The 26,355-nt window shown below is 41.6% G+C and overlaps 1 protein-coding gene across 5 annotated transcripts; it reads left to right on the top strand.

The window, feature by feature from the left end:
* The first annotated feature begins 1 nt into the window (after position 1).
* On the top strand, positions 2–23,087 carry LOC110525561 (lysine-specific demethylase 2B). Of its 5 annotated transcripts, none has more exons than XM_036979691.1 (12): positions 2–130; positions 665–760; positions 1,844–2,044; positions 15,779–16,003; positions 16,502–16,642; positions 17,465–17,551; positions 18,257–18,556; positions 18,737–19,545; positions 19,866–20,029; positions 20,138–20,299; positions 20,556–20,774; positions 21,259–23,087. In XM_036979691.1, exons 3-12 carry the CDS (start codon positions 1,991–1,993, stop codon positions 21,438–21,440), a joined length of 2,343 nt encoding a protein of 780 aa, XP_036835586.1. In that variant the 5' UTR covers positions 2–130; positions 665–760; positions 1,844–1,990; the 3' UTR covers positions 21,441–23,087. The 5 variants fall into 5 exon arrangements, with proteins under 5 accessions (XP_036835586.1, XP_036835585.1, XP_036835584.1 ...); XM_036979690.1 differs by having other exon boundaries at positions 1,630–2,044; positions 18,266–18,556; XM_036979689.1 differs by having other exon boundaries at positions 1,630–2,044.
* The last annotated feature ends 3,268 nt before the right edge of the window (positions 23,088–26,355 follow it).

Below are 26,355 nucleotides of genomic sequence, written 5' to 3'. Positions count from 1 at the left end.
GTAGTTGTAGTGCGCCTATGAACATTCCTGTAGATTTCCTCGGTGGGGTTGTATGTCTAGATCTGTGGGTGCACTTTTGAATAGGTCACATCAACTTCGCCTAAAGAATGCAAACAACGTGTTGAATACCGTGGGTTGATTATATTTAAATGTGTGTGTCCATAGCCTATAGTATTGCATAAATGCTACCATACTTTTTCACTTGCATTTCAACCATATAATATTGACAATATTCTAGTACCAGAATTCCATCTGTAATAATTCGATGCATCTGTGACATTGAACGTGTTGGTAAACTATATGTGCAATATGTGCTGTTGGATGGTCGCATTCTTTAAGGCAAACTAGCACGTTTTTATGGATTAATTATCCAATTAATGGATATGATGGAAGACGTGCTATTGAGCAGCCATCTTTGACTGACACCTAGTGGATGCCATAGGCTATCATGACAACTCGATGAAGCCCTGAGAATAAAGGCCTAGAAATAGTTTTGTAGTCGAGTGCTTGTTATCAAATATTTTCATGTGTTTAACTTCTTTATTGGTATCCCTTTTAATCTATTTGATGAACATTTTCTACTAGTACAATATGTTTTGCCCTTTTTATTGCTCTAATTTTATGTGCGCTGGATCTCAATACTTGTCTCTTCCCTCACAAACAGGTGCTGCTGGCTTTGAGTATCTGCACTGTGAAACTTCTCATTGGTCTTGGGAGCAGGTTTCTGCACTGAATGCACTGACCAGGTATTAAAGACAAGGTAGGTGAGGACACGCCACTGGGTTTTTCCATGTTCAACAGTTTCCCGTGAGCATCAAGAACGGTACACCACCTATAAAACATCCAGCCAACTTGACACAACTGCGGGAAGCATTGGAATCAACATGGGCCAGCATCCCTGTGGAATGCTTTCAACAGCTTGTAGAGTCCATGCCCCAACAAATGAAGGGTGGTGGTGGTGGGGGGAAGGAGTGTGCAGCTGACTCTTTGTCCATTATATTTTAATCTAACAATTGTATTAGAATCTCCTACTGTGCAATCTGTTCATATGAATAGATGCAAGAATTTCACAAAATGTCAACAAGAGCAAATAGGGTTCTGGACATTATTAGATCAGACTTAAACAGTATAATGATGGTCATGATGACACTCTTGTTAGATTGGCAATACTTGTGCAGAAATGAGATGTAAATCTTCCAATGAAAGTACTCAATAATGTCCTACATGAGTACTTTAGTTACTGGCAATTAATTATTTCTGCTTTGAACTACCAAGTAATCATGAGTTGGGTACTTTGTCCTCTATCTCTAGACATTAAGGGCAGAGCAATCAAACCCAGAGCAGCTGATTGCTTCCTGTGTCTGTCGCAGTTTAGAGTTTTTCTAAACCTACTCTTAACCACACTGCTAACCCTAACGCCTAACCTTAAATTAAGACCAAGAAGTATATGTTTTGTTTTTGACTTTGCAGTAGGCCTATCTAAAGGGAAATCACTAAATTCTGCCTCCAGGACAAGACTCATAACAATAAACGTCAACCTGTATATCTGTCACTGTAGTAAAGTGAAACATGTCCTCAATCATTATGATTTTTTTTGTGTGATAACATGCCACTCCCTTTATTCCCAAGGAGCCAGATGTCTTCACATTGCCCATCTGTACTATTCTTGACCATTCCCTCCCTACCACCCTCCAGTCCCACTCTGACTCTGGGTGCCCTTTGTAACCAACCCTATAAGCAAATGCAATCTGCCTTTCCATTGGCTTTGCCTGCCCCCTGTCTCTCCTGACCTTTCCTGTGCATATTCATGAGGCTTCCTGTCGCCGTGTGTGTGCCTGTACAGCTGCTTGGTTCTGAACTGTGTGTGGAGAGGGGAGGGAGAGAGACGGAGAAAGGGGGACGAGTGAGCAGGGAACAGCAGCAGGGCTGGAGGCTTCAGCCATGTCAGTTTTCTCTACAACGCTGGACAGACGATGAGAAGAGAGGAACAATGGCCTTGTCACTGAGTGCAGACGAAGAGGATTATGATTCAGAATCTGAACAGGTCAGAGAACAGAACATTAGCCACGTTGGGTTTCTAATCTGCATTCTGTTTTGTCTTTCTCGGGGGGGGGGGGGGGGGGGGGCTTTAGACCAGTAATCCTGTGAGTAGAATGTATTTTCTCTCCCTGCCTTCTATCTCTTTCTTTTCTCTATCCCCACTCACTCAGTAACATAAGCAGGAATAGGGTAATCATTTGACTAGGGAATGGATGGAAAAGGGAAACATGGTTTGTTGTTTTGGTAAGAGAACTAATCCACTGGGCAAGAGATAGCTATTTAAGAGGTCATACAGACACCTTCTCCTGTCCCTGGCTCATGTTGTTGTATCCAGATGACCTATCTCAGACCCTAGCTAGAAAAGAATGAGCTGCTCACCAAAGTAGTTAGTTGATCCCAATAATTGCTTGGCTTTAAATGTGATCCAGAATCCTCTCACCTTTGGAACAAACCTTTCTCAACAAAAACCCTGAAGAGGACAATGAATATACATTGTCCCCCTCTGTTGTCTACCAGCTATTTTTCACACACTGACCTGTCAGATTGTGTTCTTGGTCAAGTTACTGTGATCATGGAAGAGGTTCGGTCATTGTGACTGTATTTTTGTGTGAACAGTCAGGGTGTGGGAGAGTAGTGTAGCATGACTATACTTGTGAGGCCTTTCACTACACTTCACCTGAGGCTGTGTTGACTTTTTCTAAAACTAAAGTAAATAGATTACGCTAAATCAGACCATGCCTGATGTAGCACCATTGTCACATTCAGGTCTAGCTCTCTGGACAGACATACTTATTCCTTCCGTGTTTAACTGCTCATACTCACACCTAACCATGCTCTGTGCCTTTAAGAGGGCTGGAGGCAATGTTATTTTGCAGGAACCGAACTGGGGAGGGGGATGGGGAGAGGGAACAATGAGCTGCTCTTACAGCGGTTGACCGCTCTTGCCTGTTTGGAGACTTTTAGTTGTACATTACGCGACAATAGTGCTGAACGATTAACCGATATGTCGTTTTTTTTCGGTTATTAAACAACAAATTGAGCGACATTGGTTCAGTTACTTGAATTCCATTTAGTTATGTTTATTGTGAGCCCATGGTGCCTTCTCAAGGGAAATAAAATAATTTACGAGAGAATTCAAGTCAAGAACTATGCGGGACGCTGGGTTGAAGGGAGTTGTAGTTTTCATGAAGCAAATAATCAACATAGTTTAGCGCATAAACATTGTATTTAACTACACACAGTAGCTAGGTTTCCATCCAATTTGCGACAGATTTAAATGCCAATATTCAAATATTCAGTATGCACATTTTCCCACCAGAGATGTTTATATCAAACTGACTTTTTTGCGGATAAGAGGCTGGGGGTCATGACGTAGCGCACATACAAATAATTTACCATCAGTCCTATGTACCGAATGGAAAAGTTAAATGGGTTTCCATCGCATTTTCAACTCTGAGGGCTTTTTCACAACTGTTATTGTATAGCAAATGTGACCACTCTTGTCTTGGCATATGCGCTCTAGCTAACAGCTCGCAGATACGGTGCGTGTAGGCGACCTACATTGAGATTATTATGGATGAGCGCTATTATTTGTATTTGTCAAACGGCAGCCAAGCATCGGTCATCATGTCACCAGAATAAGACCCTCGATATTTATTGTAAAGAAGCATCAAGCTCATCACCTTGCACGTTTACTACACTGTGAAGTTCATAATGTGTCGACCCCTTTCTGTGTTTACAAACATTGCCGTTTGTGGCAGAACAAGGGAGAGTTCTAGAACGCTGCAAAAAAAAGCCTTTATTTACATCTTATTTGAGTGCATTTCATAATACAATCAAGAACCAAAACTTAATTGGAAGGGTATGAGAAACCCCCCAAAAATATTTTGTTCAGAAGTAATAACGTAGTGTAAGCTATGCAGATTGAGATGGTTTCTTACTGCGTGCATCTGTGTACTGGAAAAGTGTATATTATTCCAGCTATAGCCTAATAAACTGCATCCTTTCCCGAGTGGGAGGACCACACAACATATCATCACGTGACTCCAAGTTTATTTCCATGTGATGGTTGTTATATCAATATTTGCGCATAAAGGCGTTTCCACCAACTTTAACGCCTGCTACAGGTTAGATACACACAGACCGCATAGACTTTGAGAGAGGAAAGTACACAATGCGATTTCGTGAAAGTGTGTAACAGTATAACTTTAGTCCGTCCCCACGCCCATACCCGGGCGCGAACCAGGGACCCTCTGCACACATCAACAACAGTCACCCACGAAGCATCGTTACCCATCGCTCCACAAAATCCGCGGCCCTTGCAGAGCAAGAGCAAGTGACGTCACCGATTGAAACGCTATTTAGCGAGCACCACTGCTAACTAGCTAGCTGTTTCACATCCATTACATATGCCTCATCTATTTGATGAACTAGTCAAATTATTTTGTCAGACAGCTCTGCAGCATAGTTAGGCATGCAACCTAGCTAAGGGTTAGTTCGAATTTTATCTCCCTCTCCCTCAGAATGAACTCAAAATAATATTTATGACCACAAATAACAATATCGATCCTGTGTTTATAAACGTGGATATCGACTATGCCACTTCAGCATGCTCACAGTTGATGACACACAGGGTTATGGGCCAATGCACCAAACAACCAATAAACTGAGTATACTGACCTTGTGTGCTTCAATATCATGGTTTGCGTTGTCAGCACCAAAATACATTATTGATCATAGTATGCTGATGGAAAAACGTATGTTATGGCTTTACACCCCCTGCTCTATTGTCGATAAAGGGTTACCTGTTTAACAGAACACAGATGGTGTTCTTTAATGGAAGCGCCTTTAACATAATCCAGGAAGAATCAGGTATTCCCCAGGGCAGATGATTTGGCCCCTTTACTTTTTTCAGTCTTTACTAACAACATGCAAGTGTGTCTATGTATGCGGATGACTCAACACTATATATGTCAGCTACTACATTGAGTGATATGACTACAACACTTAACAAAGAGCAGCAGTTAGTTTCAGAATGGATGGCAAGGAATAATTTAGTCCTAAATATTTCAAAAGATAAAATCAATTGTATTTGGGACAAATCATTCACCAAACCTGAACTAAATCTTGTAATGAATAATGTGGAAAATGAGCAAGTTGAGGTGAATAAACTGCTTGGAGTAACCCTGGATTGTAAACCTGCATGGTCAAAACCTATTGATAAAACAGTGGCTAAACTGGGGAGAAGTCTGTCCATAATAAAGCACAGCTCTGCCTTCTTAACAACACTATCAACAAGGCAGGTCCTACAGGCCTTAGTTTTGTCACACCTGATTATTGTTCAGTAGTGTGGTCAGGTGCTGCAAAGAGGGAATTAGGAAAATTACAATTGGCTCAGAACAGGGCAGCACGGCTTCCCCTTAAATGTACACGGGGAGCTAATATCAATGATATGCATATCAGTCTCTCATGGCTCGAAGTGGAGGAGAGATTGACTTCATCACTACTTGTTTTTGTAAGAGGTGTTGACAAGCTGAATGTACCGAGCTGTCTGTTTAAACTACTAACACACAGTTCGGACACCCATGCATACCCCACAAGACACCAAAGGTCTCTTCACAATCCCCAAGTCAAGAACAGACTATGGGAGGTGCACAGTACTACATAGAGCCACGATTACATGGAACTCTATTCCACATCAGGTAACTGATGCAAGCAGTATAATCAGATGTAAAAAAAAAATAAAAAACGGGTAAAAATACACCTTGTGGAACAGCGGGGACTGTGAAGAGAGACAAAAAGGTACAGACACGCATACGCACACAAGCGCTAGCACACGCCCTCTACACACACGTACATTGTAATGTTGTTGTATGGTGGTATTATACATTTTGTATTGTAGATATGTAGTGGTGTTATAATGTACAGTTTATCTTATGTTTTATATGTAATGTAAGTGCCTAAATGTGTTTGGACCCCAGGAAGAATAGGCAGCAGCTAATGGGGATCCCTAATTAATACGAATAAAAAGACTGTCAATCTCGACAAACAGAACATTTATCCCACCCTACCTTGAAGGCCTACCCAGTATCGAAGGTTTGGCTTGACAATCTCTGAATATCATTAAACGTTTTGGTGTTTTTTAACAGATGTTTATTTCCATTCATCAAATGACCGTGATGCACAATTTGGATTGATTAGATTTTTATTTGCCAGTAAAAAATAAAAATGCACAATACAGAATACAACTATTTTTTAAAGTGACTGGGATTACACCATAAAGTCGGGGCTTATTTCCATTGTGGTCCCTATTTGTTTTCACATAGACACATTACAGACATTCTACTGTTCACACATAAGCCAGCTTTTGACATTCTTTTAAAAAGTGGTTATGGTTGCTATGACTTTGAGTTCCTGTGGTAGTTTGTTCCACTCAACAGTGCCAGTATATACAAATGTGTTCTTACCAGTTAGACTCTTAAATTTAAAACAGTGAATATTAGTGTCTCTGGCTCTAGTATTATGCTGATGGACATCTCTGACAAATGTAAACATTTTTGGTTAGTACCAGGGGGCTGAGTCTGATAATTCTGTGGATCAGACCAAGTTGAATTAATTATACTATTTCTTTCTACAGATAGCCAGCCTAGCTGCTTGAAATGCTCAACCTCCAGATGGGGGGAGGGGGAGTTTAAGTACAATTCTTACATGCTTGTTTTGGCTGGTCTGTATCTTATTCTTTAGATGTTTGGGGCTGCTGGTGAACCATGATGTTGCAGGCATTATCAATGCGACACTGGACTAGCGCACTTGGCAGAGTCTTTAGGGTGTCTATAGCTAGGGCTCCATCCAATTGGCAGAGTCTTTAGGGTGTCTATAGCTAGGGCTCCATCCAATTGGCAGAGTCTTTAGGGTGTCTATAGCTAGGGCTCCATCCAATTGGCAGAGTCTTTAGGGTGTCTATAGCTAGGGCTCCATCCAATTGGCAGAGTCTTTAGGGTGTCTATAGCTAGGGCTCCATCCAATTGGCAGAGTCTTTAGGGTGTCTATAGCTAGGGCTCCATCCAATTGGCAGAGTCTTTAGGGTGTCTATAGCTAGGGCTCCATCCAATTGGCAGAGTCTTTAGGGTGTCTATAGCTAGGGCTCCATCCAATTGGCAGAGTCTTTAGGGTGTCTATAGCTAGGGCTCCATCCAATTGGCAGAGTCTTTAGGGTGTCTATAGCTAGGGCTCCATCCAATTGGCAGAGTCTTTAGGGTGTCTATAGCTAGGGCTCCATCCAATTGGCAGCAGATTTTCATGCGAATATTAAAAAATCTGCATGAAAACAATATGCACATTTTCAGAGTTGTTTCCATCAAATTTACTTGTTGCAGATGAAAGTCTGTGCGTAAATACATAGTGCACATGAAAATTACTTTTGCGGTTAAATTCCCATGTACGGTTAAAGTTAAATAGGTTTCCATCGCATTTGTCACAAAAAAATGTGTCGGTATAGCAAATGTGCCCAGCCTGGTATTGGCACTTTGTATTTGCCAACCATTGATCATCATGTCACCAGAATAAGACCCTAGATATTTATTAGGCATCATGCTCATCCCGTGCACTTTCACCACCCTGTGAAGTTCATCATTTATTTAATCTGTAGCCTAATAAATTACAACCATTCCCAAATCATAGTGGGAGGACCACACAACATACCATCACGTGACTCCAAGTTTACTTGTATAATATGATAAAATAATAATGTCTAATCCTGATTGGTTAAAACATATTACCACCGGCTAAATCTATGATGCTAAAATGCCTGTTTACTCTGTTCCATCTGACTGCGCAATCCACTGTCTCATCAGCCCAGCCAAGCAATTGATAAACTTGATCTTCACTATAAAAAGTATCTAGACATTCTCACATTTCTTTTAAACTAACATTTTGTTTTCAACCGCAGAGATATGTATAAACCTTGCTGTCTGTCTCTCCAACAATTTGTAACATTGTTTCAATATTCAAATTCGATCTCCAGCTGTCCAAAAGTAATGAACTCAGGTGTCGGGACTAGACAAGGCAGGCAGGCAGCGTTTCTCAGCTAGTCAAATTCATGAATCAGCTGGCATAATTTTTATGGATATATACAAAGAAATGTAAATTGTAAAAAAGTCAAACAAAATTAAGTGTAGCTAGTTTGCAGTCTTTCCAGCTTCAGTTTGGAGTGATTTTGTTATCTGTGTTGTTGGTTAGCTGTTGTTGGCTAGCTCCTCTGAACAACAGTGTCCTGACGAGTGAGCACATTTTCTATGCAAGGCAAAATTGTGCCTCATTAGCTCATTGTTATGGATGTATCCACAGTTAGCAAAATGTCTTGACAAAATGTAATTCTAGCATCCTCAAAATGGCTTCAGATTAACCAGGTTTCCATCCAATATTTTTATGCGAGTCAAGTACATGCCGGATATAAAATGGCACGACAGTCCTGATGGAAGCAGCAAATGTCAGTATTTTGTTGACAAAACAAAATATGCTAGATAAGGTGGGATCTTTTTGTGTCAATAAAATGTGTTATGTGCAAAATAGTGGTTATTTAAGTGATAATTCCCAAAAATACATGTTTGGAGGATATATTGGCAAGGGTGTTGCAAACCGCATGCCTACATTAGACTTTTGAAGCAGCCTAATCAGATTAACCTCTCTGGGATATGTGGGACGGTAGCGTCCCACCTCGCCAACAGCCAGTGAAAGTGCAGAGCGCCAAATTCAAAACAATAAATCTCATAATTAAAATTCCTCAAGCATACAAGTATTTTACACAATTTTAAAGATAACATTCTCGTTAATCCAGCCACAGTGTCTGATTTAAAAAATGCTTTACAGCGAAAGCACCACAAACGATTGTTAGGTCACCACCAACTCACAGAAAAACACAGCCATTTTTCCAGCCAAAGAGAGGTGTCACAAAAAGCACAAATAGAGATAAATTAATCACTAACCTTTGATGATCTTCATCAGATGACACTCATAGGACTTCATGTTACACAATACATGTATGTTTTGTTCGATAAAGTGCATATTTATATAAAAAAATCTCATTTTACATTGGCACGTTACGTTCAGTAGTTCTAAAACATGCGGTGATTATGCAGAGAGTCACATGAATTCACAGAAATACTCATTATAAATGTTGATGAAAATTGAAGTGTAATACATGGAATTAGAGATACACTTCTCCTTAATGCAACTGCTGTGTCAGATTTTTTTTTAAATTTACGGACAAAGCATAATCTGAGTACGGCGCTCAGAGCCCAAACCAGCCAAAATAAATATCTGCCATGTTGCGCAGTCAACATTAGTCAAAATTAGCATTATAAATATTCACTTACCTTTGATGATCTTCATCAGAATGCACTCCCAGGAATCGCAGTTCCACAATAAATGTTTGTTTTGTTCAATAATGCCCATCATTTATGTCCAAATAGCTTCTTTTGTTAGGGCGTTTGGTAAACAAATCCAAAAGTGCGTTCAGGTCCAGCCGAACATTGGACGAAAAGTTCAAAAAGTTCCATTACAGCCCGTAGAAACTTGTCAAACTAAGTATAGAATCAATCTTTAGGATGTTTTTATCATAAATCTTCAATAATGTTCCAACCGGAGAATTCCTATGTCTGTAGAAAAGCAATGGAACGAGAGCTAACTCTCTCGTGACCGCGCCTCAGAGCCTGTGGCAATCTGCCAGACACCTGACTCATTCCTCTCTCATTCGGTCGCACTTCACAGTAGAAGCCTGAAACAACGTTCTAAAGACTGTTGACTGTTAAGTGGAAGCCTTAGGAAGTGCAACAACCAATACCCCACTGTATCTACAATAGGGGCTGAGTTAAAAAACTACAAGCCTCAGATTTCCCACTTCCTGGTTGGATTTTTCTTAGGTTATCGCCTGCCATATGAGTTCTGTTATACTCACAGACATCATTCAAACAGTTTTAGAAACTTCAGAGTGTTTTCTATCCAATAATACTAATAACATGCCAGAAATGTGAAATGTGAAATGTGAAATGCCAGAATAATAATAGAGTGATCTATTTCAGCTTTTATTTATTTCATCACATTCCCAGTGGGTCAGAAGTTTACATACACTCAGTTAGTATTTGATAGCATTGCCTTTAAATGGTTCAACTTGGGTCAAACTTTTCGGGTAGCCTTCCACAAGCTTTCCACAATAAGTTGGGTGAATTTTGGCCCATTCCTGCTGACAGAACTTGTGTAACTGTGTTAGGTTTGTAGGCCTCCTTGCTCGCACATGCTCTTTCAGTTCTGCCAACAAATGTTCTATAGGATTGAGGTCAGGGCTTTGTGATGGCCACTCCAATATCTTGACTTTGTTGTCCTTAAGCCATTTTGCCACAACTTTGGAAGTATGCTTGGGGTCATTGTCCATTTGGAAGACCCATTTGCGACCAAGCATTAACTCAATCAATCCCAGAACAGCAGCAAAGGATAGCAAAGACACTGATGTCTTGAGATGTTGCTTCAATATATCCTAGGATAGCAAAGACACTAATGTCTTGAGATGTTGCTTCAATATATCCACATCATTTTCCTATCTCATGATCTCTATTTTGTGAAGTGCACCAGTCCCTCCGGCAACCCCACAACATTATGCTGCCACCCCCGTGCTTCACGGTTGGGATGGTGTTCTTCGGCTTGCAAGCCTCCCCCTTTTTCCTCCAAACATAACGATGGTCATTATGGCCAAACAGTTCTATTTTTGTTTCATCAGACCAGAGGACATTCAAAAAGTACGATCTTTGTCCCCATGTGCAGTTGCAAACCATAGTCTGGCTTTTTTATGTCGGTTTTGGAGCAGTGGCTTCCTTGCTAAGCGGCCTTTCAGGTTATGTCGATATAGGACTCGTTTTACTGTGGATATAGATACTTTTGTACCTGTTTCCTCCTGCATCTTCACAAGGTCCTTTGCTGTTGTTCTGAGATTAATTTGCACTTTTCGCACCAGAGTACGTTCATCTCTAGGAGACAGAACGCGTCTCCTTCCTGAGCGGTATGACGGCTGCGTGGTCCCATGGTATTTATGCTTGCTTACTATTGTTTGTACAGATGAATGTGGTACCTTCAGGCGTTTGGAAATTCCTCCCAAGGATGAACCAGACTTGTGGAGGACTAATTTTTTCTGAAGTCTTGGCTGATTTCTTTTGATTTTTACATGATGTCAAGCAAAGAGGCACATCCAATTGACTCAAATGATGTTAATTAGCCTGTCAGAACCTTCTAAAGCCATGACACCATTTTCTGGAATTTTTCAAGCTGTTTAAAGGCACAGTCAACTTACTGTATGTAAACTTCTGACCCACTGGAGTTGTGAAATAATCTGTCTGTAAACAATTGTTGGAAAAATTACTTGTGCCATGCACAAAGTAGATGCCCTAACCGACTTGTCAAAACTATAGTTTGTTAACAAGAAATTTGTGGAGTGGTTGAAAAACAAGTTTTAATGACTCCAACCTAAGTGTATGTAAACTTCCGACTTCAAGGTCCTAAACGATATCATAACCGCCATAGATTAGAGACATTACTGTGCAGCCGTATTCATCGACCTGGCCAAGGCTTTCGATTCTGTCAATCACCACATTCTTTTCGGCAGACTCAACAGCCTTGGTTACTCAAATGACTGCCTCTCCAGGTTCACCAACTACTTATCTGATAGAGTTCAGTGTGTCAAATCAGAGGGCCTGTTGTCCGGACCTCTGGCAGTCTCTATGGAGGTGCCACAGGGTTCAATTCTCGGGCAGACTCTCTTCTCTGTATACATCAATGATGTCGTTCTTGCTGCTAGTGATTCTCTGATCCAACTCTACGCAGACGACACCATTCTGTGTACTTCTGGCCCTTCTTTGGACACTGTGTTAACTAACCTTCAGACGCGCTTCAATGCCGTACAACACTCCTTCCGTGGTCTCCAACTGCTCTTAAATGCAAGTAAAACTAAATTCATGCTCTTCAACCGATCGCTGCCCGCACCTGCCCGCCCGTCCAGCATCACTACTCTGGACGGTTCTGACTTAGAATATGTGGACAACTATAAATACCTAGGTGTCTGGTTAGACTTTAAACTCTCCTTTCAGTCTCACATTAAGCATCTCCAATCCAAAATTACATCTAGAATCGGCTTCCTATTTCGCAAAACAAAGCCTCCTTCACTCATGCTGCCACACATACCCTCGTAAAACTGACCATCCTAACGATCCTCGAATTCGGCGATGTCATTTACAAAATAGCCCCCAACACTCTACTCAACAAATTGGATGCAGTCTATCACAGTGCCATCCGTTTTGTCACCATAGCCCCATATACTACCCACCACTGCGACCTGTACGCTCTCGTTGGCTGGCCCTCGCTTCATACTCATCGCCAAACCCACTGGCTCCAGGTCATCTACAAGTCTCTGCTTGGTAAAGCCCCGCCTTATCTCAGCTCACTGGTCACCATAGCAACACCCACCCGTAGCACACGCTCCAGCAGATCTATCTCACTAGTCACCCCCCAAAGCCAATTCCTCTTTTGGCCGCCTATCCTTCCAGTTCTCTGCTGCCAATGACTGGAACGAACTGCAAAAATCACTGAAGCTGGAGACTCATATCTCCCTCACTAGCTTTAAGCATCAGCTGTCAGAGCAGCTTACAGATCACTGCACCTGTACATAGCCCATCTGTAATATAGCCCATCGAACTACCTCATCCCCATACTGTATTTATTTATTCATCTTGCTCCTTTGCACCCCAGTATCTCTACTTGCACATTCATCTTCTGCACATCAATCACTCCAGTGTTTAATTGCTATATTGTAATTACTTTGCCACCATGGCCTATTTATTGCCTTACCTCCCTTATCTTACCTCATTTGCACTCACTGTATATACATTTTTTTCTACGGTGTTGACTGTATGTTTGCTTATTCCATGTGTAACTCTGTTGTTGTATGTGTTGAACTGCTTTGGTTTATTCTTGGCCAGGTTGCAGTTGAACTTGTTCTCAACTAGCCTACCTGGTTAAATAAAGGTGAAATACAAAATGAAACCCACACACCCACTCAGTCATTGTTTATGAAGTGGGTTATTTTAATGTTATTCTTTTGGCGCAGTTGTGGAGATGTCATGGACTTCCCTCCCTTTTGTGTGCATTGTTGTGGTGTGCTGTGGTCCACTGAAGCCAGGCAGATGGTGAACCCAGTGACTTCCTCCCACAGCACTGGGATCCACAGTGAAACTGATCAGATAAGGCCCCCATCTCGGCCTAGTGTTTTAGGGCCTCATCAAACAAACCTAACATTCCTAGCACATTAGTCAGCCAAGTTACAGTAAGTGTTGGTAATCAGTCTGGGTCTATTATAGGTCAAGATGCTTTTGTAAACAATCAACACATTAGTGTTTCATAGGCCTACTTTTGACTCAGACGACTTTAGTTTTTTTTTTTAAAGACGATACACGTCTTAAAGATTGGAGTTATGATTTCTTGGAAGAGAGGCATAGGAGGAGGATCACTCCTCATTTTAGCCACCATATTTAATACTTTCTCCTGTAATTCAGAGGTTTCACATAACATGGCCTGGATGGACCATACACTTGTTGATTAAACTAAATAAAAGATAAACAAACTCATGCCCCCTTGGCAGAACAGATATTTGAAGAACATCACTCTTTTCATAACTCACATACACAGAACACTTTGTTAAGCATTTTGTCATGCTAACGCTGTTGCACAATTAACTTGAATATTTGGAACAAGAGGGTATCGGCTACTTTATTCAAGGACTCCTTCAGGGTGAACAGGAGTTTGTTTGAGAGGAAAATAGGTCATATAGCACACGTGGGTTTCTAATAGTCCCACATTGATTGCTTTGGTGATCTGTTGTGTTGGATATAATGTTGTAGAGATTTCTGTTTAAAGCTCTCTAAAAAATCAGAGGAATTTCAACATTTTAAGACAATGCCAGGAATGTGCCAATCACACTTGAATGTTGCGCAATGCTGATAGTCATAGCATTTGCAGCCTCAGCCCTCCTTCTGATGTCTTCCTTGTACACCTTTCCATACACTCCTTGGTTGAACAGATTTCTTCGGAAAACCATCAGATTGTAGTCTGTTTCCCATTTCCAGTTGGATGTTGCTTCAACAACAACCGTGTAGGCTTGAGAATCTGTTTAGGATCTGGAGTGATGCTTGAGGATGGCCAAAGATGAGACGAAGGTGAAAGGTTATTATAACAACTCTCTTTCCAGACCTGAAGAAAAGTTTTCTGGTGAAGGATCGTCTTGTGGTATGTCTCTCCAGGGACATCTTATTCTAGGATTCATGAAGGAACACTTTGTTCTCAATGACCCTGGTCTAGGGGTTTTCTTCTCTCTCTTTAAGCCCTCTGCAAGAATTCCATCTGCTTTTATATGATGGCGGTTTGGTCCCTATTAGCTATATCTGTTCCAGGAGGATGGTTATGTAAGGGCTGTGACGTGGCAATGTTTATCAGTATTTGTTTGGGAGTGGAAGGTTTTCACTGTTGTGTATTAATCCTTAACTGAGGAGCATTGCCAGGTGGTAAGACATATTTTGTGGACCTGTGTGTGTTGCTGTCTTGTGATTTAGTTTCTTTAATGGATGGACCTACTGGCTCACACAGTGGTAGATAATTTTCCCAGAAATACACATGCAAACCTCCAGATGAAAACATTCATATTTTACACCATGGAATTGGTTGTACCTCCTTTTATTTTGTGGAGTAGGTTGTGTAAACAGCGTATCAGCCTTATAGATGTCCTTTGCAGGAGATCAGAGGCAGGACATAATGCTCGACTGAGACTGAGTGACAAGCAGCAGATTCTACACTACACTAATCAATCTCACCCCATAAACAGTGTTTTTAGTGCCAGTAAGAACAGCTTCCAGAGGAATGAATGACCCAATCTACAGTAGCATATTCAACTCTGTTTTTCCAGTGTGTCTCCTAGGGCCTGAAGCGATATTTGTACTTTATGAGAAAATAAAGTAACAGTTTTAGTACTGCCAGAGGAGCCATGAAAATGTTCAATTTCAAAACAATCCTAACCTCTCCACAGCCCTCCCATTTAAAGCTAAAGTACAATATGTCTCTGCTAGTTCTCATCTCCTTTCATTATTCTATTCAAATGGTTAGGAAAAGCAGGGGAACTGTGTTGCCAAGGAAACACTCGCCTCTGCAGCAAAAAATACATTTCTCAGTAATGGCGTAGGGAATATCTCATGTTTATTGTTCTGGTGGCTCTAGGCTCGGGTAAAGAGCATTGAAATTAATTTTTACCTGTGAACCTCTAACTATTTGTGGTGTCACGGGGTGGGAGAGAATCTTTTTATTTTCTTGGACAGAGGCTGATTTACAGATTTGGCATTTAGAGAGGTTTAGAAAGGTACTGTATGTGGCTTGCAGCCGGTGGCTTCAGTGCAGTACTGTTTCACTAGCTTTATGACTGTCAGGAGTAGACCATACTAGATGTTTTGTGTTCCATAATGAAGCAGAATGTAGGTTACTGTCTTAGGCAATAATGCCCATTTGAATTTCCTTTCTAAAGTAGTTTCCAAATACTCAGGTTTGAATATTGGTTGGAGAGGACCAGGGAGCCAATGACCGGACTCAAAAAGTCTACTTCCAGGGACAAGAGCTAATGGATGTTTTAACATAAATTGTGTTATTTTTCTCTCTGCAGCAACGAGAAGCCAACCGGCCAAAGCCCAAGATGGGGACTTCAGCAGCGGTCAAGCTTCCGTCCAATCGCAGTGCGTCTGGTGCCAGACGCAGGAGAACACGCTGCCGAAAGTGTGAGGCGTGCCTCCGAACTGAGTGTGGAGAATGTCACTTCTGTAAAGACATGAAGAAGTTTGGAGGACCTGGGCGCATGAAGCAGTCCTGTATCATGAGGCAGTGCATTGCAGTGAGTAAAGCCATAGTAACCACACAGGCTTTTCATCATTCATACTATTTAGCAGATCGTTCAGTTAGCCTATATTGTCTTATCCAGTGCTACAGTGTTGTGTCACAAATGCAATGAAAACCATAAGACAGGTTCACAGTTCAGGGTCTGAAAGAATGGTCAGTGTAAGCAAGAACCAACCAGAAGTACAATGATACAGAGCGAGACCTCAGGAAGTGAGTGCTAACATTTTTATTTTTGCAACAGTATGACTCATTCATGTGTCAAAGGTATCTCGATTCTGTTGAGTCCATTCAGTGGATATTTGTCTACGGCTTGGCATAGTCGCCAATGTCTGTTAATGATTTTCCTAAAACAGGAAACAGAATGACCAGTAGCAGCTTATCAACACTATTTGCAAATATTATTGCACACCGGCATAATGGAGACACTGTGTGTGTTACTGTCAATGAGTTTGACAGTTGTCAGTGAATGTGTTTTTGTATTTGTCCTTTGCAGCCTGTCCTGCCCCACACAGCTGTGTGTGTGGTGTGCGGAGAAGCAGGGAAGGAGGACACATTGGAGGAGGAGGACAAGTTCAACGTCATGCTCATGGAGTGCTCCATCTGCAATGAGATTGTCCACCCCAACTGCTTAAAGGTGAGACAAGATGAGCATGTCGAGTCGTGATTGAACACAACCATGACTGAACACGAGGCCAAGCCTCCACCTGATGAGTTTGATGATTCCTTATTTGTGTGAGTGAGATTCACCTGAATGTTTATGATACGGTTGAGGGATTTATATGCTTTGACACACAAATGAAGGCAAAATCCTGGAATGTTTGCCTTTGTACTAACGGCAGGTGATTCACTGTGTTTTGACTGTCAAACAGTTTTACAAGGCAACTTGATGAGTCATTGGTGTGGTGGGGACTTCCTGTTGTTGTTTGACACTGAATCCCCTCATCATTTTCCCTCCTCCAGCCAGACTTGCTGTGTCCAGTTGAAATCACATAATGCTTGAATACGACTTTGCAGTGTTGTCGACATTGCTGGGTGGAGCCGGATGCAAATAAAATGCAAAGCTGCCCATGCACTCTTAGGAGCCATTCAGCCAAAGCATAACATGTCATACATAGCATGTCCTTGCTCGAACCTGTTCTAATGAAGTGAAGTGAACTACATCAGATATTAGGAACACAGCCTTTGTGTTTGTTGTATTCCAGGCACATAACACACTTATGGTAAGGTATTTCCGGAGAATATTGATTTTTCATTGTTAGAGGAGGTTGTTTGCTAGAGTTTCTCACTTTTTAAATGTGTCAGAAAATAAAGTGTTAAACTGCCTCACACAAAGAGGTGACAACAGTCACTTTCAGTTCCCTGTTAATTTCTCTCTGTGCTGAACACATTGTACATTAGACTGACTCCCCTTCTGCCCTTTTCGTCTTAACTCTCTCTTTTACTTCATGCTTTTCAGGTAAAAGAGGCTTCTGGCGTGGTGAACGATGAACTTCCTAACTGTTGGGAATGTCCCAAATGCAACTACGCTGGGAAAACCGGAAAAGTGAGTACCTACAAATGTAGGATCGTAATTTGAGCCTGTTTGCTACAGCAGGAACTTAATCCTGCAGCTAAAGGATATGTGGATTATAGTTCTTTGATACTTTGTAGCGGTTGATACATTTGAAATTATAAACTTCAGAAGACCTTTTAAACCTCAAATTCACTACAAGTTTTAAATGTCCTGCTTTGCAGGACAGTTCTCCTGCAACAGGATGATCATACATCTGTATATGAATGCATCATTTTAAGGACTTACTGTAGGCAGCCCATCATAGAATACTATATATTCTCAAGTTCAAAAGCATTAATTTGAAATTGATGTTTTAATTTCCCCTTTCTCCAAAGATAAAGCACACACCAATTTTGTCATCTGATGTTGGATTAGGAAACAGTGCTGTGAACCATCTTTGGAAAACACTCTCCAAATAATTATTCTTTAACGTCAGAGGCATTTCATAATGTCTTTACTTTGTGGTTTCTTACTTCCTGTTCATCTACTTACTATATCACATGGTTCAATGCCCTGTGTCTGTTACACGGGAAGGAAACAAACATCTAATTCTCTAGTAGTGGCACAGTCACAGTCTAAGTAGTTTACAATGTCTGACTTGTTTCACCATTGAAACAAGTACAGTGTCTCAGTTTGGTGACCCTGTCGTGATAGGCAAAATATATAAAGTTGTCTTCCCTGTTTTTCCACCTTTTGGTCTGCAAGCAAAAAAGGGGACCAGGGTTCAAGTATGCGTCTAACCTCCCTGGCTCCCTGCTGAAGGAGCAGAAGGCAGTCAAGGAGGAGGGTGAGGCCACATCTACGTCTACAGCCAAGAGGAAGCCTGAGGGGGATGAAATCTCAAGACACAGACCTGAGGAACGGGAGCCCCTCCACAGACACCCCCCTGTCCTGACCCCCAGCACCCTGCCTCGGCCCAGACCTGAGGATAAACTGAGGAAGAAGAGGAAGCTCTTCGACGATGACGAGGAAGAGGACTTCAGTGTGAGGAAGAAGGTAGACTCCGAATGTGGTTTATGTTTCAGTGTCTGTTAGTATAATGTTACTCATTGACTATGCATGGCAATTTTCATGCTGTGCCAAGCAACTCCTTTTGTAAAATGTTTGGATGTTGATATGTGCTCTGGTATCCATAGTTGAACATGCTCTCTAACTAAACCTCCCTCTCCTCCACAGGGAAAGGCAGATGAACCTCTGTTCCCCAAACTCCTTCATCAGATCAAGACTGAGGAGGAAGACCAGGAGGAGGAAGTGGATGAGGAGGAGACAGACTCTCTGTTCTGGCGAGGCCTGGAGAGGAGAGATCGTTTAGAAGATACCGAGGACTGGGCAGAGGACGGGGATGGCAAAGACACAAAGACAAACTTTCCAAGGCCTCCTCTCAAAACTCCTGTTCTAGACAGTGACCAGTCTCACTGCAGCTCTCCACAGGCTGGCCCCAGCAGCGAGGGTGGCAGTGAACCCCAGGAGAAGGGCCCACGCCCCAAAGCGCGCCGCAAACGCCGTTTACCCAACAAGGAGCTGAGCAAAGCACTGAACCAGGAGATCCAAAAGACTGAGGACTGCCTAGCCAATGAGAACCGCCAACCCCTCAAGGTGGAGCCAGAGAGTGAGAATGAGGAGCCCAAGAGGGGCTTCCGCATCGGCAGTGACCTGGGAGGGGAGCGCCCCCACCTCCGGACCAAGGAAATGAACGGCACCCCCTGGGAGCTGCGCCACTTCTACCCCAGCCAGATCACCCCTCTGGGCTTCAACAGGAGCTCCCCTGGCACCCGGCCCCTGCCCCCACGCTCCCCACCCAAGTGTGTCCAAATGGAGCGGCACGTAATCCGGCCACCCCCCATCAGCCCCCCGCCGGACAGACTGCCCCTGGTGGACGGGAAGACCCATGCAGTTCAGCGAGAGGTCTGGATGAAGCTCTTTGGGCACTTCACACACAAGGAGCTGTGTGTCTGCATGCGTGTCTGCAAGACATGGAATAGATGGTGAGAGCTCTTACTATTCCCACTCATATTTTTACTTTACATTTAAGGGCCTATAAAACATAAAATAAAGATGCGTTATAAAAGTTGGGTCCCTGATAATTGTGCACCATTGTGCACGTCATGATGTGTTACGTCATAAAAACGTAACAAAAAATTGTTAGGAATTCCAATTCGTAAAATATGTTACTAATTTGTAAGTGCTTAAGATCCCGTTCAATCTCTTTAACACTCACATTCAAATATACTAATTATCTAGAACATTGTGAATTTTAGTCCAAGCCAGATAGTAGGTGTGTATTTATATTGTCTATCTCTGACAGGTGCTGTGATAAAAGACTGTGGACCAACATCGATCTGAACCGCTGTAAATCTATCACTCCCCTCATGCTGAGTGGCATCATCCGCAGACAGCCCCTCTCACTGGACCTCAGCTGGACCAACATCTCCAAGAAGCAGCTGAGCTGGCTAATAAACCGCTTACCAGGTACATACCAGGACCACGTGAACCTGTGATCTATGGGAGAGGAAAATGTTTCGGCCAGACACCAGAGACTGTCCATATGTGATTGTGTCTTCGCTCTGTGTCCTGCAGGTCTGCGGGTGTTGCTGCTCTCAGGGTGCTCGTGGGTGGCTGTGTCTGCCCTCTGCACCTCTAGCTGCCCTCTGCTGCGCACCCTGGATGTGCAGTGGGTGGAAGGGCTCAAAGATGCCCAGATGAGGGACCTGCTCTCGCCCCCGACCGATAACAGACCAGGTAACCACCTGCAACAAGAGGGGAGAGTTAGGTGAAATTGACATGAGTGTATTATAGCAACCTCTGGTGGTTCTCCTGGGTGTGACAGGACTGGGAGGCTTTTCTTTCTAAAAACCCATTAAGAAGAAAAATGAGTGTATCTTAAGATAGTTCACGTTTAATTAAAGGATGTTAACGAAAATGTATGAGATTACTCGCCATGTTTGACTGCGAGATGAGAAATCACTCCTGTTTTGTTCCTGCTCTCCACCCTCAGGTCAGTTGGACAACCGCTGTAAACTGAGGAACATCCTGGACTTGCGTCTGGCCGGGCTGGATATCACAGATGCCTCTCTGCGTCTGATTATCAGACATATGCCGCTACTTTCCCGACTGGACCTGAGCTACTGCAACCACATCAACGACCATTCGGTCAACCTGCTGACGGCCGCAGGGACCACAACCAGAGATTCACTCACGGAGATCAACCTGTCAGGTAGGAACCCTCAGTCAATCACACCACTCTCACAACCTCAGTATTAGCACTAGGGGCTAGAGTAATACAACAGCACAGAGGCTGTTTTTATTTACTCTGCTGTCACTTGTTTATTTTTTTGGGCTACCTTCGGAGGACAAAATGTAACTTTTTACAGCTTTTTCTTTTGTTGTTACATGTACATTCTAAACACATTTTAGATACATACCACTTATTTAAACTTTATTTTTTTTACAGTAGTTACATTATACAATTTTACATTATACATCGTGTTATCAGTCATAACTATTATAGATCAAGCTATTTCACTTATTTTTCTCTTAATATTAAAGAATATCGAAGATGTATTTATTTTCTGTCTTATCTTGATTTCAGTTATTTCTATAATAGTTTGCAAGTCTTTATGTTGCATTTAGGCTTCATAATATTCAATCCGGCTCTTCAGTTTCCTCATGCCTGGCTCTGTTTTTGTCTCCGCCTCAAGTTTGTAATAGGGTGACAGACCAATCCCTTACCTTCTTCAAGCGCTGTGGAAGCATCTGTCACATTGACCTGCGCTATTGCAAACAGGTGACCAAGATGGCCTGTGAACAGTTCATAGCAGAGATGTCTGTGAGTGTACAGTTTGGACTCAAAGAGGACAAATTACTGCAGAAACTCAGTTAGACATTGACATCAAGGCCAAACAGCAAAAAAGAACTACCCTTTGCACTAAATGGAGCAAGACAAGGTTTCCCCCATCAAGCCTGCACTGGTTGGTTTTGTATGTTTGTTTCTTCTTCATTGGAGAATCTACTGTGTTAGATTTGTGAACGAACAATGTCACACGAGTTGATGAGAGGAGCAGAAGTGTGTAAATGAACAAGGGGGATGGTCAAAATGTTTGCATCAATGTCTTTCTGGATGTTACAAACCCATCCTTGTACTGAAAGGCAAAGATGTCCTGGACAGGAGATGGGGAGGGAAAACAAAGCATGCATTCGTTCATTTTGGTGTTAAGATTGTACCTTTTTCAAAGGCTTGTGTTTGTTGGATTTCATTTGTTGGGGGATTTGTTTTCTATTACTTATACATGTTAAATGTTTAAGACATTTTTTTGTACAACAATAATTCACGCATTGGGCTAACATTTGAGGTTATAGTGAAGTTTTAAGTATGCAGTACCATACACACCCCAGATTTCAACTCTTACATCTGAATATTGACCTACCGTACTTTAAATCAGCTTGCCTTGACACCGATGGTAATATATATTTTTGGATGTTATTTTTTTTTACCTGATATCATGTGCCAAATTCTGATGGTGACATTACAAGTTAATGGTAGTTACTGACTTGGACTGGAATTAATTTAATACTTTACTTTCAAAAATGAACATAAGACTATTATTATAAAATAATACATGTTTTAAATGTTTAAGTAAATAAGAATTAAATAAATGTTGCAAATATGGTTAGGTTAATGAATATATCTTGAAATTAATCAGTCAATAAATATTGACATAAGGAATGTTAGTCAAATGTATTTTTTCAATCTCTCAGTACCTTCTGCATTTTCCTATGTTTCGTACATATGCCAATCTGTTGTTTCACATGTTTTAGCACTCAAGAGCCCATAATGTGAGATTCTGTCAAGTAATTGAATCATCTGCTTTAAAGGGCCAATCCACATTTAAAACAATAACCAAGCGTTCCCCGCCTCTGTTTTGGTAAAAGGCTGAGGGCTGGGCCTGGAGAAATGTAATCCCTCTCTAATCGAAGACTTACAAGAATGCAAAGACTGACCATCCATGATATCATAATTATAGTTTTAACCATGTTTTGAGGCAATACAGTTTGTTTACAAACATTGGAGGAATACAAGCTTATATTTTGAGTTCTGATGGGATACGATAGTTGAACTAAGCTCATGAGGCATTTGTAAGGTATATTCAAGAATCAATGAGTATATATCATTAATTTCTAATCCAAAAATGAGTGTAGCAACTGCAGACTGCCCCTTCACTGTTTCCACAGGTGCATACAGTCACAGTGGCCTCCACAGACTTGGCATGTAATGAGTTTCTTTGAAAGAGCATTTGATCATCCTATTTTTAATTCAAGATCGACTATCTATTCATTTTGTATTTATTTATATTAGTTATCATCCATAATTGTGATGTAATTATAATTTGCCATTTTCTGTTGACCGTGACCTACAATGTCACAAGTGAATGATATTGGCCACCTTGAATACAGATGCACAAGATGTAGTTGTTTAAATCTAAAATCTAGTGCTATGATTGTCATTAAAAGTATATTTCTATGTATAAAATGTATTTTCATATACTATAACATTTTGTTTTTACCCTCAGTTGTGTGGCCTTTTGATAAGGCACAGCAGAGAATTTCCTAAATGCCAGGGTAACACTGGTGACCTCGGGTGGCTTAGCATTCAAGGAGCAGGAAAGGACATTGGTAAATGGACCTTTCTGGAACCTTCTCACCCAACTCGGGTCATGTATTAACCATGTTTTTTAGTTTTACATTCAAACGTCTGTCACATGGAAGCTGCTGTCTGCAGCTGTCCTCTCCTAGACAAAGGCCTAATCTGGCACTCTAAACACTAGTTCAACCTACAGCAGGTATTCCCAAACTGGGATATGCGCAATGCCGTCGGGGGTACGCCAAATAAAAATGTGATTCACATAAAAATGTTGTTATTTAAAAAAAAAAAATCTTCACATTTTCAAACAGTCCATTTATATATTCCAACGGGGCGATACATTTTGGTGAGTTTTTTTTCTCAACTGAGTAGCCTCGTTTCACTGCCAAAAATAAAATTAAACCATCTAGTGTTCAGCGAAATAACAATGTCAAATACAAGTAGCCTAGTCAAATAATTAACATCCAATCACATTAACCGTTACTCTCTCGCGGGAATTCCACTAAAGGTCCATATGTAGCCAAATGTAGCTGCTGCTCATTCAGTTTGCTCGAAAACTTGATAAATGGTTAAAAAAAAGTAAGGCCCTCATCCATAGAGACTGGTAGTACTGCTGGTAGTAGCAGTACTGCATCTGTTGATGACACAAGTTGTTCTGCTTCCACGAGCACATCCAATGCTAGCACCAGTTTTGTTCTACATTTGTTGTTAGCCCAGCTAGCATGGACACTGACAGTTGTGAATCTGATGCAGCTGAAGAGCTACTGCCCCCTTGCCCGGGAAAGCACCTAACAACAGACAGGGATGTTGGAACATCGAAGAGGCTCAAATATGATGAGAACTACATTGATTTGGGTTTCACTTGTATTGGAAGTAGTGCCTTTCCTTAGCCACTGTGTGTTATAGTACTTTTGCACATAACTCACAACTCGATGAAACCTTCACTCTTGCGCAGACATTTAGAAACAAAACACGCCAATTTGAGTGAGAATTAAGATGAATTTCGAGTAGTAAGACATGTATAAAACCAACAGATACCATTAATAAGAAGGGGCTAGAAGCGTGTTATATGGTGAGCTACTGAGTGGCTAGGACAGGCAAGCGCCATACTATTGTGGAGGACTTCATTCTTCCTGCTACTGCGGATATGGCTGGGACAATGCTGGGGGAAAAGGCCCAAAAACCTATACAGACAATGCCATCAAACAACACTGTTTCACGACGCATTAGTGACATGTTTTGAAACAATTACTGCTTTACATACAAGCCAGTGAATTCTGTGCTTTACAGCTGGAGTCAACAGACATGGCGGGCCTGGCACAGCTCCTGGTATATGTCCGTTGCGTTTATGGGGGGTCGATTAAGGAAGACATCTTCTGCAAACCACTGGAAACCAGGACAACAGGAGAGGATATTTTTAAAGTACTGGACAACTTTGTGACATCAAATGGACTTTGATGGTCAAGATGTGTTGGTATCTGTACTGATGGTGCAAAAGCCAATACAGGGAGACATAGTGGAGTGGTAATGCGCATGCAAGCAGTTGCTCCCGACGCCACTTGGGTACACTGCAGCATCCACCAAGAGGCTCTCACTGCCAAGGGAATGCCTGACAACTTGAAAGATGTTTTGGACACTACAGTGAAAATGGTTAACTTTGTTAAAGCAAGGCCCCTGAACTCTCATGTATTTTCTGCACTATGCAATGATATGGGCAGCGACAATTTAACGCTTTTACAACATACAGAAGAAGAGCGCTGGTTATCATGGTGCAAAGTAGTGACACGTTTTTTTGAATTGAGAGACGAGCTTAAGGACAACACACAGGTCTTTCTATCAGTGTATCATTTTTTGTGTGCAAATGAACTCAAGCTTGCCGGACAATGTCAAATGTGATATAACAAAGCACCTGAGTGAGTTGGGTGCGCAATTAGACAGGTACTTTCCCGAAACGGATGACACAAACAACTGGATTCGTTATCCGTTTCATGCCCTGCCTCCAGTTCACTTACTTTTCTGGATTGGGCTGCGCTCAGAGTATCCTGCCTTTGCAAATCACACTGTTAAGACACTGATGCCCTTTGCAACCACGTACCTATGTGAGAGTGGATTCTCGGCCCTCACTAGCATGACAACGAAATACAGGCACAGACTGTGTAGAAAAAGACACTCTCTCCAATACAGCCCAGAGTTATGTGTATCCTTTCAAACACACCTTTATCATTAACCTGTGATGAGCTATTCACAATTGTTGATGCACAAATAAGGTTTTATATGTAAGATGGCTAAGTAAAGAGAAAAATGTATTATATTTTGTACCCTGGTCCTATAAGAGCTCTTTGTCACAACCCGGCTAGGGGAAAGTGACAAACTCACACTCATTGTTATGTTTAATAAATGTATCTTATAGTGTGTGTGTGTGGCAGGCTTACAATGATGGCAAAAACAACATTTGAGATTGTGCTGACCCTGGTGCTAGGGGTCAGCGTATCACAGCTGGAGGTTGAATGTTTGAAGGGGTACGGGACTATAAAATGTTTGGGAACCACTGCCCTACAGGATTGCTTTAATTTTCTTAAAGCATTTCCCCATTAATCAAATTATGTTCATTACATTTTTCAAAGGGTGCCAAGAACAAGTGGTCTGCGCATCACAGCATACTAGACAAGTAAACAGTCATGTATTTTAATAAAAATATTTAATTACCAAAATAAAAAGTTCAACATTCCCAAAGACCAGACCTTACACACTGTTTAGCATACCCTTCCAAAGTGAAGTACAACCTGCTCAGCTACTCTAGGTGCTTGCATGTGACATTTTCTGAAATAGCAGCAACGTTGACTTTGTGTGATACAGTACAGTGCTTAGTATTTTAAAAGGGTAGAAAACAAACAGATCAGTATGCAAATAACATCTCTAACCCTATGTAACAAATGGCACCCTATTCCCTGGCCTATATAAGTGCACTACTTTTGACCAAAGCCCCATAGGTTCTTGTCAAAAGTAGTGCACTTGATAAGGAATAGGGTGCCATTTCAGACGCACCTGTGCATGTCTTTATACTCTGCTTCTCATTTGGGAACACAACTCAAGCAAACCAATGCAGTAACAACACATTTCAATCCACCTGACAGTGAAACAACTCTTTCATTATAAA

The sequence above is a fragment of the Oncorhynchus mykiss genome, chromosome 6 (assembly GCF_013265735.2).
Source record: "Oncorhynchus mykiss isolate Arlee chromosome 6, USDA_OmykA_1.1, whole genome shotgun sequence".
NCBI lineage: Eukaryota > Metazoa > Chordata > Actinopteri > Salmoniformes > Salmonidae > Oncorhynchus > Oncorhynchus mykiss.
Note: the sequence above shows the minus strand (reverse complement) of the source record. Positions and strands in the feature narration are given on the sequence as shown.